The sequence below is a fragment of the Podarcis muralis genome, chromosome 17 (genome assembly GCF_964188315.1).
Source record: "Podarcis muralis chromosome 17, rPodMur119.hap1.1, whole genome shotgun sequence".
NCBI lineage: Eukaryota > Metazoa > Chordata > Lepidosauria > Squamata > Lacertidae > Podarcis > Podarcis muralis.
In genome coordinates this window covers 41,830,029-41,843,805 of record NC_135671.1, presented here as the reverse complement: position 1 = coordinate 41,843,805, position 13,777 = coordinate 41,830,029, and the positions used below count along the sequence as shown (strand labels likewise).

Genomic DNA, 13,777 nt, shown 5'->3' with positions numbered 1-13,777 from the left:
CTTGGGAGCGAGATTATTCTGTGCAGAACAGTCAGGGCATATGGTGCCCTTTATCTTTGCACAGAAGGGAGGGTCTCTGCAACCTTGCCTTTTCTTGCGGGACAAGCTCCACCTGCCAACATACAGCATACCTGTTAAAGAGGCTAGGACCTGTGTCATAAACAGATGCTGAAGCTATGCAAGAAACTTGGGGGGATTCATACTTGGCCATGCATTTTAGTTTGCTGTCCTAATATAGACTTTAGCAGCTTATTCTACTTTAGGCCTTTTATCTCTTTAACAGTTGCACAAGGCATTGATGTTTGGCAAGTGTTGGGTTTTCAAGCCCCAGCAGCAGTGTGAGTGACATGACAATTAACACTTGCTACAATCTCCCTCTACAAGGTATAAGGTCCAGTAGGACTAATGCTCAATGGGTTGGCCAGTGTTGGGATTGCCTTACATGACAATCACTTGGGGTTGTTTAGCAGAGAAGCACTGATGCATTGGACTGTGTGAATTTTGACAGAGTGGATGTGTGTTCTAGGACTCAGTGATTGGAACTTGCCATTTCCAGGGGTTGAGGTGACACTAGCATTTAGCCTATTCCCTCAAGAGTCTATTGGGCAGCTCCTCCTCTGCCTTGCAGGGTATAAAGGACTGTGTTGTACTTGCATAGCTGCCACTGTCAAGATGGTGACACCCAGCTTGGCTCTTCTCTTCCTTGGCATCATAGCGGCCAAGAATGATGCCATCATCATGGAGAGATGCAAACTGGCAGCCATCCTGAGGGACGAGGGCATGGAAGGCTTTGCGGGCACCAGAATAGAAGAGTGTGAGTGTCCCTTGTATTGTTCTGTGTGTGCATGGGTGCACGCAGGAATGTAGATTTGTGGGTGGGGAGGGGGCAGAAATTTGGTTGGGTTCACATTATAATGAGAACTCATACTTCACTTGCACTTTCCCCAAACATGTGAACCAAATAGCAGCCAGCCTGAGAAATTCGTATTTCTCCAAATTTTGCATTGCAGTTCTACAACTGACAAATGAGTACAAAATAGCTTATGTTGGGGAAAGTGAGCCTAAAAATGTGTATATACATGAAAATAAATTAGCCAAGGTTGCTTATAAAATGTGCTTATTAGGAGAAATGTGCTCTAAAATGCTGGTGATTCTTCAGGGTTTATTTAAGTTAATGAAGACGTAGAAATGTGGTAAACTGAACTGTAGATTGGAAAAAATGATAAATCAGTAGATTCACCCATCCCTGATCAGTAGCCCCTGCAGTCCAATATTGCATCCTCTTCTCACAGTGGCCAACCTGATGCCTGTGGGAAACCTGAAAGCAGGACCCAAGCACAAGAACAACACTCTCCCCTCCTGTGGTTTCCAGCATTCAGAAGCATCGCTGCCTAGGACTGTGACGTGAAGCCACAAGGCCTAGCCGCCCTTGGGATCTCTTTCCGCCTTCACACATCCGTCTATTCCTCTTTTAAAGCCATGTCAGCTGGTGGCCATCATGCTTCCTGGGGGAGCGAGTTCAAAATTATAGCTATGTGCTGTGTGAAGTCCTTTTTAAAAAAAAACCTGTCCTGAATCTTCCAACATTCAGCTTCACTGGATGACCAGGACTTCGAGTGTTGGGGGGAGACGGGACCTTTCTCCATCCACTTTATTTGTGTCATGCAGATTTTAACTACATTTGACATGGTTCTCCCCTCTCCATGATATCCTCACAACCACCCTGTGAGGTAGGTTAAGCTGAGAGACTGTGGCTAGCCTAAAGTCACCCAGTGATGATTGTGGATGAGTGATGATTTGAACTCTTGTCACCCAACTCAAGAACTATATGCCAGTTTCATATCATGAGTAAGAATTTCATCTATTTCTATACAGTGTTTACTTCCCTTTAGGCTACCCAAAATTATTATCCGGGGGCAGCTGCCTAATCCCCTCATCCCTTCCATTACCCTTCCTTAACCCTATACATTTGTAATATTTGTCAATTGATTTTCAAAACAGCAGCCTTTTAAATAACTCATCAATCTGTAAGAGCCTATCTGAAATGCTACGTCTGGGACCCGCTCCAGTTCTGTACAATGAGGAATCCAAAGTTGAGATGTTTTACCTGCCTCAGGTGAACTTTAATCTGTTTGCTCCTGCCTCTAGGGATTTGTTTGGTGTCTCACACAAGTGGCTTCAACACATCAGCCCTTAACGTGGGGCCAACGGCTAGCAATTATGGGATCTTCTTACTCAGTGGAAGGTGGTGGTGCAGAGATGCCAAGACCCTGGACACACGCAACCATTGTAACTTGAGTTGTGGTGGTAAGAAGTTATATCCTTACAACCTCAATCCACTTTTTGTGGGCTTGTGGCTTCTGGATGGAAATATAGCCAGTGCTGGAGATTGGTGAGGGAGCAGAGCTGCCCCAGACTTGTCAAGGGGCCCACTAGTGAAGTTCCCATATTGACTCTCACTTGTTGATGGGCCCAATGCCAAGGAAGAAGAGCTCCAGAGATCCTTTGCAATGGTGCAGGAAATCCTGGAGCACCCCGCCAACCTTGCCCATGCATAGCAGCTCACATACAATGTCCATGCCTCTGAAAAGATTGAGTAAGTTCTTGGTTTCCTAGCCTTGTAAGTAATCAGTGTGTAATAAGGATAAAGTGGGAGAGCTTTTGCTAACCTGTAGTCCTCCGGAAGTTTTGGGTGACAGCTCTATCAGCCTGGCTAGATGGGAGATGTCTTCCAAAACATCTTGAGGACAATGGGTTGGCAAAGACTGGAGCAGGGGATATCAAGATTCACACGGGCTGAACTTTTGTTCCCCAATCAGCAGAAAGTAATTGGACAAAAAGTACTATCTTCGTACTCCTCTCAACTCCTCAATATAGCCAAAGATCAGGGGTGATGGGAGTGATTTGTGGCTCAAAACATTTGGAGGGCACCACATTGGCTCCCCTTGATCAAATGCACTTTGAACTCAGGATGACATAAATTGGGAGAAGGAAAGCTCATCTCCCCACTGAAAACACTTAGAATAATATTTTTTAAATAATAATTTTATCATTTATACCCTGCTATTTGGGCGTTAGATCAACTTTCTGACCAATTGTTATTCAACAGTCTATCACAACTTTTCTACGATAGTCCCTTCTGCTTGCTGCAACCTAAACATGAGGGTCCTTCTCTCATTAGTTAACTCACACCATGTATTTAATGATAATTACTTTTCAGCTCATTCTCCCTCCCCCGACTCTCATCTTTCCTTCAGCTCTCCAGGATGACAACATTACAGATGACATTGACTGTGCAAAGAGGGTCGTGCAAGGAAAGAAGGGCTTCAAAGCATGGTAAACAGATAGCCTTAATCTAGGTCAGCTGCAGGATAGACCTATGGGACTTCAAACTCTGCTAGATACCCATCTTTTTCCATAGGTGCCTGGAGATCTTGTCTAGGCTTAGGAGCCAGTCCTTATTTATGGTTGTCACCAACCCTGTTCTTTCCCCCACGTCCTCAGACACATACAAGGAAGATGTATATGCCTATCCTCTGAGCTGGGAACTTTGGCAAAAGGTGGGACATTGCTGCTGACTGTAGACACCAAGGTTGTCTGCACCGAGTCAATAACCAGTGTGGTGTAGTGACTAAAGTGCCGGACCTGGGATTTTGTGGGGATTAAATAAGGAGGGGGAGAACCATGAGCTCCTTGGAGAAAAAGTGGCTAATAAACATATTTTACTCAGAATATTACTCAGAGTAAACATATTTACTCAGAATAAATCCACTGAAATTAATGTGGAAATCATAACACAAGGAAATAATGCATTGGAGATCACCTACAATGGAAGAGAATCTGTGCCTGATCTTAGCTAAGAACATAAAGGATAGCTGAGCCAGAGATGTCATCCAACTCTGTAAATGAGTGCCACCAATGCTGTTCCCACAGTGTGGCAAATCAGGACAAATGTCCCAAGTCCCATGCTTGGGTGGGGGGAGCTTTATGCAGAGCTGCCAAGGTGGGGGACTGCTGCTCCTACTCCTCTTGCCCTAGATTTAAAAACATTTTGCTGCTGCTGACGCAGCCTGTTCTTCCTCAGAGTGCTGCATTCTGGGCAAGGTGGCTGTGCTGCTGCCACTTTGCCATGGGGGCTGGACATTTTTGTTTTAAAAAAGTCAAAAGTTTGGTTTTATTCTTGAAAATATTTTCTAGCTGCTGCAGCAAAGCATAAACAGTATAGACACTCACCCAGAATGCAGCATTCCTAGGAAGGAACTGGCTTCCTCAGAGTACATCTACTTGTTACATGTTTTCTACCCCAAAGTACAAAAGGCTTTTTGTTTGCCCACCACTTTCCCTGGAAAAACCTGCTGTTTATTGCTGTATTAGAAGAAAAATCAATCCACAGAAAACCTGACTGGCATTTGTTCCAATTCTGCAGGAAACAGCAGCTTTTCCCAGGGGAAAGTGGCAGGCCAAGCTGAAATGTGGATGAGCCCAGAATGGCAGCAAAACTATTTTAATTAGGAAGGACAGGATGGAGAGTGGGGGCAGCAGCAGGAGGTGGCCCCATACGGTGAGTGCCCTGGAGAGCCCCACAGAAAGGCAGGCAAGTGGGCAATTGAGTGTGATTTGCCCTGGGTACCAACCCTACCCAACCAGATAAATAACAAATAGCAATGGACAAAAATATTCCAACTATAGCATAAACACTTGTTTTATGGCATTCATGCAGGAGCAGCAGCAGCACTTTTGTCTCCCTAATTATGCATCTTTTGAGTTGTTTGACCAAGGATTTCTCATTACAGGAGAGCTTGGGGAAAATATTGCAAGGGACAAGAAATGAAACAATATATTGCACACTGTCATCTTGAAAAAATCACCCCTATGACACTGGTCCCAGCAACAAAACTTCATCCAAAACCTACCACCCCCCCAATGAAGAAGGATCAAATCACCCCTATGACACTGGTCCCAGCAACAAAACTTCATCCAAAACCTACCACCCCCCCAATGAAGAAGGATCAAATCACCCCTATGACACTGGTCCCAGCAACAAAACTTCATCCAAAACCTACCACCCCCCCAATGAAGAAGGATCAAATCACCCCTATGACACTCGTCCCAGCAACGAAACTTCCTCCAAAACCTACCAACACCTCATTGAAAGAAGATCGGCCGAAGACCACTCTCCAAGCAAAGGGTCCCCCAAAACCTACTGTCCCAGTTAAGGAGCCCACAAAAGCCATGATCCCAGTCAAGGCTCCCCCAAAACCTACCATCTCAATCAAGGAGCCTGCACGCTCCACTCTCCCTGAAAATGGTCTCCCAAAATTCACTGCCTCATTGAAGGAAACACCAAACTCCATCATCCCAGCCAATGGACGTCCCAAACTGACTGTGCCAGTCAAGGAATCCTCAATCTCTACTCTCCCAGCTGACGTTCGTCCCACACACATTTTGAACCAGGATGACAAATAGTGGCAAGACTCTGTGCTTTTAAGTTAAAAGCCCCAAACTTCCACATACATGTCATGATACTGCCTCGGTTTTCCAGATATGGATCCACCCTCACATCTACTTCTTTTTTTAAAAAAAATGCTAACAACTGAATTTTAATATTTCAGACTATTTGCTTGTAAATTAATGTTTTCTGCATCAAGAGAATGTTCCCAATAAAATTTACCATCTAATTTCATATGCACGTCTACAGACAGCAAACTTACTGTGTTGGACTCAGTTACATTGTGTGGGCCAGTAATATTTAGATTCTCCCTTCAGCCCCACAAAAAGCCTCTTCAGGAGATCTGGAACAGCAAGGAAAATAGTGCTGCAGAGGGAACTGGTGAAGATTTCCACCTGGCCCTCTTCCTCCAGTGGGAAGTCTTCATTTTTCACAGTCATCTTTTTCACAGAGGGGCAAATCCAGATTACACTCAAGGGTGTGAGATGTTCACAATGTAATAGGAAATTTATTGTCGTTTAGTTGTGTCCGACTCTTCGTGACCCCATGGACCAGAGCACACCAGGCACTCCTGTCTTCCACTGCCTCCTGCAGTTTGCTCAAACTCATGCTGGTAGCTTCGAGAACACTGTCCAACCATCTTGTCCTCTGTCATCCCCTTCTCTTTGTGCTCTCCATCTTTCCCAGCATCAGGGTCTTTTCCAGGGAGTCTTCTCTTCTCATGAGGTGGCCAAAGTATTGGAGCCTCAGCTTCACAATCTGTCCTTCCAGTGAGCACTCAGGGCTGATTTCCTTAAGAATGGATAGGTTTGAACTTCTTGCAGTCCATGGGACTCTCCTCCAGCACCATAATTCAAAAGCATCAATTCTTCAGCGATCAGCGTTCTTTATGGTCCAGCTTTCACTTCCATACATCACTACTGGGAAAACTATAGCTTTAACTATACGGACATTTGTCGGCAAGGCAATATCTCTGCTTTTTAAGATGCTGTCTAGGTTTGTCATTGCTTTTCTCCCAAGAAGCAGGCGTCTTTTAACTTTGTGACTGCTGTCACCATCTGCAGTGATCATGGAGCCCAAGAAAGTAAAGTCTCTCACTGCCTCCATTTCTTCCCCTTCTATTTGCCAGGAGGTGATGGGACCAGTGGCCATGATCTTCGTTTTTTTGATGTTGAGCTTCAGACCATATTTTGCGCTCTCCTCTTTCACCCTCATTAAGAGGTTCTTTAATTCCTCCTCACTTTCTGCCATCAAGGTTTTGTCATCTGCATATCTGAGGTTGTTGATATTTCTTCCGGTAATCTTAATTCTGGCTAGGGATTCATCCAGCCCAGCCTTTCGCATGATGAATTCTGCATATAAGTTAAATAAGCAGGGAGACAAAATACAGCCTTGTCGTACTCCTTTCCCAATTTTGAACCAATCAGTTGTTCCATATCCAGTTCTGACTGTAGCTTCTTGTCCCACAAAGAGATTTCTCAGGAGACAGATGAGGTGATCAGGCACTCCCATTTCTTTAAGAACTTGCCATAGTTTGCTGTGGTCGACACAGTCAAAGGCTTTTGCGTAGTCAATGAAGCATAAGCAGATGCTTTTCTGGAACTCTCTAGCTTTTTCCATAATCTTATTAAATCACCTTAAATAAATATACATGCAAGTGGTTCATTATAAAACTGTTTATAAATAAGGCAAGGTAACAATCTCTGAAAAATAATTTTGTAACTATCACTGACTTCATATTAAACGCACAGCATCAAAAATAAACTTGAAAACTTCTTGTTTGCTTATTTAGTTTTATTGGATATAAATATAGCCATGGTGATATTTATCCAGTACCTGTGCCTTCAGGGCTAAATTAGGTGTTGTCTTTTAACATCCAAGGTTTTTTTTAGAATAGAAATTCCATCAGCTGGACTTCAGTGGGCATGGGGAATTGAAGTCCTTCCTCCCTTGCAGCATTCCTGATAAAATCCCTCTGGAACTGGCATTTGCATTGGGAGGAAATCCCCCATTAGCAATGCACCTTGTCTGACACTTAGAGGAGCCCTCTACTTCCTGCATTTTTAGCCAGAAATATATACCTGTAGTTAACCAAGTTAACATTGTGAAAACTTACAGCTGCCCCCAAAGGAACGGAGAACTTGCGGTCATTTGCACTTTGGTGCCACCCCCTGCTAACTTTCTAGTATAGTTTCGCAATGTGTTTTTAATGCATGGCACCCAAAACCGGACACAGTGAACCAGATGAGGGCTGACAAGTGCACAATAAAGTGAAACAATTAGATTGCAAGCTGCATTATACTAAGGCACTGGCCCAAGCTTGGTATTAACTACAGTGGCTGGCAGCAGGTCTCCAGAGTCTCAAATAGGGGACATTCTGAGCTCTACTTGGAAAAGATGGGGACTGAATGCAAGGAAGATGTTCTGCTAGCATGCAGGTTAGTTGAATCTAGGCCTTAAGTAATTTGCTTCCAGAAAGAATAATCTACATCCCAGCTTCATTTGATTACTTTCTCCACTTAACTCCCCCCCCCCCAAGTACTCTCCACAGGGCTCCCTGTGTGTGCACTCCCAGAAATCTGTGAAAGCAGACCAAAGTGTAAGATTATGAGTACAAGATGTTTTGCCTAAAACAAAAAGGGGGTTCAAGGAGGGGTGTCTGAAGCAAGTCACATCACAGCAAGACTGAAGTTCACAATCAGAGGTGAAAGGGGTGCAGGATCTGGATATTTAGTTTGGTTTTAAGCATGATGTGGCACTAAAGAAAATAAGGTATGACTAAGCAACTGGTTGTTTTGAAAATATTTTAATATGAGTGCAAAACTGAATTAAGATAACAATTGCAATCAAGTGGTACTTGCTGGTGTTGTTGACATTTAAGGGCCACACTTTGCCCCTTCCTCCTCTATTCTGGCCAGCAGTTTAAGTGCCTTCGCCTTATGACTCTTCAAATAAATTATGACTTGACCTTATAGAATTATTCTTTGCTTCTGCTAAGCAGTTTGCTTTTGGGAGTTATGTGGTTTATCTTTTCCTTTGCTCTTACACTTGTGCTGCACCCATTTAATATTCTCTCCACTCCATCCACCGCAGCCATTCTACGCATGACCTTGGGCCACTCACTGCATCTCAGCCTGACCTACTTCTTTCCCTCCCTCCCAGGGTTATTGTGAGATAAAATGGAGGTGATGGGAGAAGTGGCTATGCTCCTGTGAGCTCCTCGGAAGAAAGGAGTATAGAAATGTAATAAAAAAACAACAACGCATAAATCACATCTATTTTCCTTGGTTGTCTGAGTGGCGGGTTCAAGAGTGAGGGAAGAAATAATTTAACACTCACCCTTTGTCCAAGCCGAAAATTTATGTGAGACCTCAAGCAAATACACTTTACAATGAAGAAATAAAATGGGACACAATGTAAGTACTGAAATCAGTGCTGGATGCAGAACTCTCTCTTGTATAGCGATTCTTTAAAAAAATCTAATTGGCAAATGGGGTATTTTTTCCTAAGCCTAATTGCTGCATCAGGTGGTGGGTGTGGATTTGGAACAGAAATGGTGAAGGGGGGAAAGGGGTGGCAGAAAGCAAATGGGCACATTGCCAGTTCTGGCCTTACCCCCTCCCCCCTCATGTGATCCCCAAAGATTCCCTCAAGGAAATGTAGCCCATCCCCTAAGAAAGGTCCTTCCACTCTACTGCTCTAGACTTCCAACTGCTGGACACAAGTTTGAAATGCTGTCGACAGCAGTTGGAGGAAGCCACTGAATTCAGATGTGTAAGCAGACTTGCCACGTACAGTGGTGCCTCGCAAGACGAAATTAATTCGTTCCGCAAGTCTCTTCGTCTTGCGAGTTTTTCGTCTTGCGATGCACGGTTTCCCATAGGAATGCATTGAAAATCAATTAATGCATTCCTATGGAAACCGCCTTCAGACCAGGTCCGGGGACAGTCTGTCCCCCGACCTCTTCTGAAGGCTGGAGGGGGGGACAAGGGCTTTTCTTCCCACCCCCAGCATTTTAAAAAACCCCGGGACAGCGGAGGACTTCTCCGCTGTCCGGGGCGATCTTAAAATGCTGGCGGGCGGCATTTCAAAATCGCCCGGGACAGCGGAGGACTTCTCCGCTGTCCGGGGCGATTTAAAAGCCCCTGGGAAGGCAGGCAGGGGGGACAAAGACTTTTGCCCCCCGCCAGCCTTCAGAAGAGGTCCTGGACCTCTTCTGAAGGCGGGCGGGGGGCGAAAGTCTTTGCTCCCCCCTGCCTGCCTTCCCGGGAGAGCGGAGAAAGGCAGCGCGTTTCTCCGCTGTCCCGGACGGCTTTTGAAGGCAGGCGAGGGGGAACAAAGATTTTCGCCCCCCGCCCGCCTTCAGAAGAGGTCCTGGACCTCTTCTGAAGGCGGGCGGGGGGCAAAAGTCTTTGCTCTTTGCTCTCCCCCCCCGCCTGCCTTCAAAAGCCCTCCGGGACAGGCAGGCAGGGGGGAACAAAGACTTTTGCTCCCTGCCGGCCTTCAGAAGGTGTTCCCGCCCCGCCGCCCGGCTTCGGAGCATCCTTCCGAAGCCGGGTGGCGGCGGGAGGTGTTCCTGCCCCGCCGCCCAGCTTCGGAGGAGGTCCGAGGACAGTGGGGAAGACGTGCTGCGCTTCCCCGCTGTCCCGGAGATTTCCCTATGGGCTTTCGTCTTGCGAAGGAAGCCCATAGGGAAATTCGTTTTGCGAAGCGCCTCCAAAACGGAAAACCCTTTCGTCTAGCGGGTTTTCCGTCTTGCGAGGCGTTCGTCTTGCGGGGCACCACGGGGCACCACTGTCTTGATCTTCTCACTAGTTCTCTTCTTTAATGAGTAGACAAGGCAATGGTTGCAAGTACAGCTGGACTAAAAGGGGTTTTAAAAGCAGATGAAATGGGAATGTGTATTCCATACCTCACTTAACACATCTTTCCCCAGCTGTAAGAGTTAAAGTACTCAAGGAAGAAATCATTTCTGTAAATAGCAGAAGCTGAACAACACAGATGTACACATCTGCTTTATAGTTAGGCTACTTTTTATTTTCATTTGTTAAGCGAGGGTATCCATAGTTCTGGCCAGCCCTTCCTACTTCTGCTACATACTCAGTGGACAGTAGGTCCACTGGTTCTGAAATGGGACAAACATCCTTCAGGAAAGGAGACAGGGTGCTCTGCTCATTACTTTCAGAGCATTATTTGGGATGCCTTGGTTCTGGTGTCTCTTTATGCAAGAGCCCATTTTCTATTCAAGCTCTGGGGAGGTGAGTGGGGGGGGGGAGAGAACATGAGGCAGACAGACAGACAGACAAACAAACAAACAAACAAACAAACAAACAGACACACACACACGCAGACACTCTCCTATTGGCAGCATATCCTGAAGCCAACAAATGATCAATTTTGTGTTGTAAGACTCAAGCTTGCCTGGAAGCCAAGTGTGGAAAAAGTGCTTATGCAAGGATGAAGAAGCTGTGCTCCTCCAGCTGCTGTTGGACTTCAACTGGCCTCAGCTCCAGCACTCAGGGCCAATAGACAGGGCTGAAGGGAGCTGCAGTCCCATAACATTTGGATGGCTACAGCTTTCCCATCCCTGTCCAAAAGTCTCAGCAGTGGGCAACTATTTTCTGGGCACCAGCAATGGCAAAATGGCAGCCAGCCCCCAAAAAACTTTGGGAGGAGGAAGGCAGCACCAGGTGGCAAGGAGTCATGAGGCCCCTCCAATGCCGTTGAACGCCCTCCAAAGGCCACATGATATGCACACAAGAGATCAGGACATGGAAGACATTCTTGTAGTCCTTCCATGGTGACTGGAAGCCTGCTCCTAAAAACAAAGCATTCCAAAATAGAGGAGTTTGGAATTCTGCAAATGAAGTGTGCATTTGTCAGTAGGGATGTGTCACATTACGGTTTGCTCTTCACTTTCCCAAACCTCTCTTCCCTTTCTATCCTCCCCACCCCCCACCCCGTGATGGGGAATAAAGCCCCACCTTTTTACCTTTCCAAGGCATGTCATCTCCCACTAGTGCAGTGCTTCTATGAGAAGGTCTTAGTGCTCAGGAACAAGAAAGGAGGGCTGCTTCCAGTTTCCTGAGTATCAAGACCTCTTAAGCAATGGGGATGCACCTGAGTCTGAAAAGGGACCTGCAGAGACAGGGGCGGGCAGGCGATTTGGAAGTGGTTGGTGAGCAGGATCCAGGCGACAGCTTCACCACCCCTGTTCTCACCTGAAGGGAGACATGGAAACCAAAGCAGAGCTTGCTTATTAAAAAATTTAATACATTTAAAAAAAATAGAGACCAGTTCTGATTTATTCTCCCCCCCGACCCGAATACTTTCATTATTTTCTTCTGAGGGAAAAGCAGCACACACAAAAAAACTGACGGTGAGAGGAACAAGGGAAAGGCTATGGGGCATTTGCTGCTGCCACCACCACCACACTGAAGGAAGACACAAGACAAAACCAGGAGTCAGCAAGTGACATGCAGCTATGGCTTCTGTAGAACTTTCCCTGAACAGGACAGCCCAGAATCTCTCAGCCTCCACTCCAGCGACATCCATTTAGTCTTTCCCGCTGCCCAAAACAAAAATCTTCCTGGTCCTCAGAAACAGAATAACTCATCTGAACTCAGCAACCTTGAAGCAAAGGAAAGACATGCCTGAAGTGGCAATTCCAAGTTTTAGCTGGATCTGGGGCAGGAAGGGGCAGGTCCCAGCCAGAGGAACTTTTTTTTTTAGAGAGAGGGGGAGATAGCAAAAGAGATGCTTTGCTTAAATCCCACGCTTCCTGTGTTTGGAGATGACCATACTGCAGGTCTAGGAGTCGCCAGGACAATGCTAAATTGAGCGGGGCAGGCAAGTGGGAGCAATGGACAGAAAGGTGCACACTGATACATAAGCTGCCTCCACATCAACCTGGGAGGCTGTACCAGCACAGGGAACTGGGAGCAGCACAGGCTACAGCAATGGACCCTGAGCTCCCACTGCAACTCTCTGGCAGGAGACAAGCAAGCGACTGAAGACAGGAATCGAGTCTCTGAGAGGAATGTCTCTCTGTGCCAGAAACACAGAAGCAGCTCACCAGTAGAGAGAGGCAGAAGACAACAAGAGGAATGGGACTTTCTGTGCCAAGCTACTGAACAGGAGAGAAAAAAATATAAAGCTATTTATGGCAAGGAACGATCCCTTTAGATATTCCAAGCCATTTCCAGTGTCAAAATAAAACCTCTTCCCATTCACTGCCCCACAGGGCCAAGTCCTCTCCCCAAATCCCCCCTCCCAACTCAGTTCTCAGCGAGCGCCTCTCCCTGATGGCCAAGGGTTGAGCCGGCACTGTGGGCAGCAACCAGAATAGACAAGAACGTCACAGGCCTCGGAGCGTTCACCGGCGTGCCAGCCTGCAGGCCAACCAGAGCAGAGCCGATAGGCCTCCAGGTCGCAGATGAGTTCCACCACCTCGTCCACCGTGGTGAGGCGGGCAGGGTGGCTGGCATAGAGTTCATGCTCAGGGGGCACGGGCAGGTTTCGCACCACCACATGGAAGAAGAGGCCTGGGCGGATGTAGATGACAGCTGAGGACATGGTGGAGTGTTCTGAACGCTGGACGAGACGCAGGTCAGGGCCGCAAAGCGGAGACAGCACCTCCCAGTGAGCAGGGAGAGGGATCTCATTCAGCTCAGCCAAGAACTCATGCAGGACGCTGTCCAACTGGGCAAGGGGCTGCGCACCACCCAGGCTATAAATCTCCATTATCTGTGGAAGGAGAGACAAAAGAATGGCTTCATACCATCTCCCTCTCTCCTTCACAACATATGAGCAACGCGGCCCCCATGAGTTGAGCTGTTTTGTGAGGGCTGTAGCAAAATGTGCTTCGTTTCACTTACCGGCTCAAAGTTTGGGACTCCGATGGAAAAGGGGGCAGTATGCAACTGCCCCCAAACCCAGCACTCCTGCCACCCAAAAATCCCTACATGAGTTGCCATTTCCCCCCATTCACAACAGATACTACCTAGTCCCCTGAATTCCAGATGCATTTCCAGTTGTGTGACAGTGCTATGGGTGCAGAGCAAAATATTTCATAGAAAGTGATACATTTCTGTTTACAGAAGAGGCAGAAGACTTGGCTAAGGGATCTCAGTAATTCAGCCTACGGATGTGTCTAGAGCGCCATCTAGAGACGATGCTCCTGATGATGTGGACAGGGGACCCAAAGGACTATGGCCTAACACTTGCCCTCTCAATCCTTGCCCTTGGCTTATTCCACCGAGCAGAAGGTAGTTTTCTGTCCGGGTTCAGGAGGTGAAAAATGCGTCGTTGCAAGAGATGATTCCCCCC

The 13,777-nt window shown here is 46.7% G+C and overlaps 3 protein-coding genes across 18 annotated transcripts in view; 1 reads left to right on the top strand and 2 right to left on the bottom strand.

The window, feature by feature from the left end:
* The window catches only part of LOC144325963 (lysozyme C, milk isozyme-like), a 46,079-nt gene extending 34,515 nt beyond the window's left edge, over positions 1–11,564 (bottom strand). The window contains exon 1 of the mRNA XM_077921256.1: positions 11,442–11,564. Coding sequence (XP_077777382.1) covers positions 11,442–11,454 — 13 coding nt within the window. The 5' untranslated portion in view covers positions 11,455–11,564. The remainder of the gene's footprint in view (positions 1–11,441) is intronic.
* Positions 334–5,692, top strand: LOC114587428 (uncharacterized). The gene is made up of 4 exons (XM_028711632.2): positions 334–814; positions 2,149–2,307; positions 3,258–3,336; positions 4,794–5,692. The coding sequence occupies exons 1-4, from the start codon at positions 514–516 to the stop codon at positions 5,464–5,466; spliced, it is 1,212 nt and encodes a 403-aa protein (XP_028567465.2). The 5' UTR covers positions 334–513; the 3' UTR covers positions 5,467–5,692.
* A 137-nt stretch (positions 11,565–11,701) lies between the features above and the next one.
* The window catches only part of LOC114587348 (methyl-CpG-binding domain protein 1), a 112,469-nt gene continuing 110,393 nt past the window's right edge, over positions 11,702–13,777 (bottom strand). For all 16 annotated transcript variants that reach the window (XM_077921237.1, XM_077921242.1, XM_077921245.1 and 13 more), the window contains one exon: positions 11,702–13,195. In XM_077921237.1, the coding sequence (XP_077777363.1) occupies positions 12,734–13,195 (462 nt within the window). In that variant the 3' untranslated portion in view covers positions 11,702–12,733. The remainder of the gene's footprint in view (positions 13,196–13,777) is intronic.

Bases quoted from the DNA above. Each gene is read 5' to 3' on its own strand.
- LOC114587428 (XM_028711632.2), top strand. From the start codon at position 514: ATGTGTGTTCTAGGACTCAGTGATTGGAACTTGCCATTTCCAGGGGTT. The intron at 2,308-3,257 runs GTAAGAAGTTAT...TCTTTCCTTCAG, and splicing joins TTGTAACTTGAGTTGTGGTG to CTCTCCAGGATGACAACATT. The intron at 3,337-4,793 runs GTAAACAGATAG...TTCTCATTACAG, and splicing joins AAGAAGGGCTTCAAAGCATG to GAGAGCTTGGGGAAAATATT.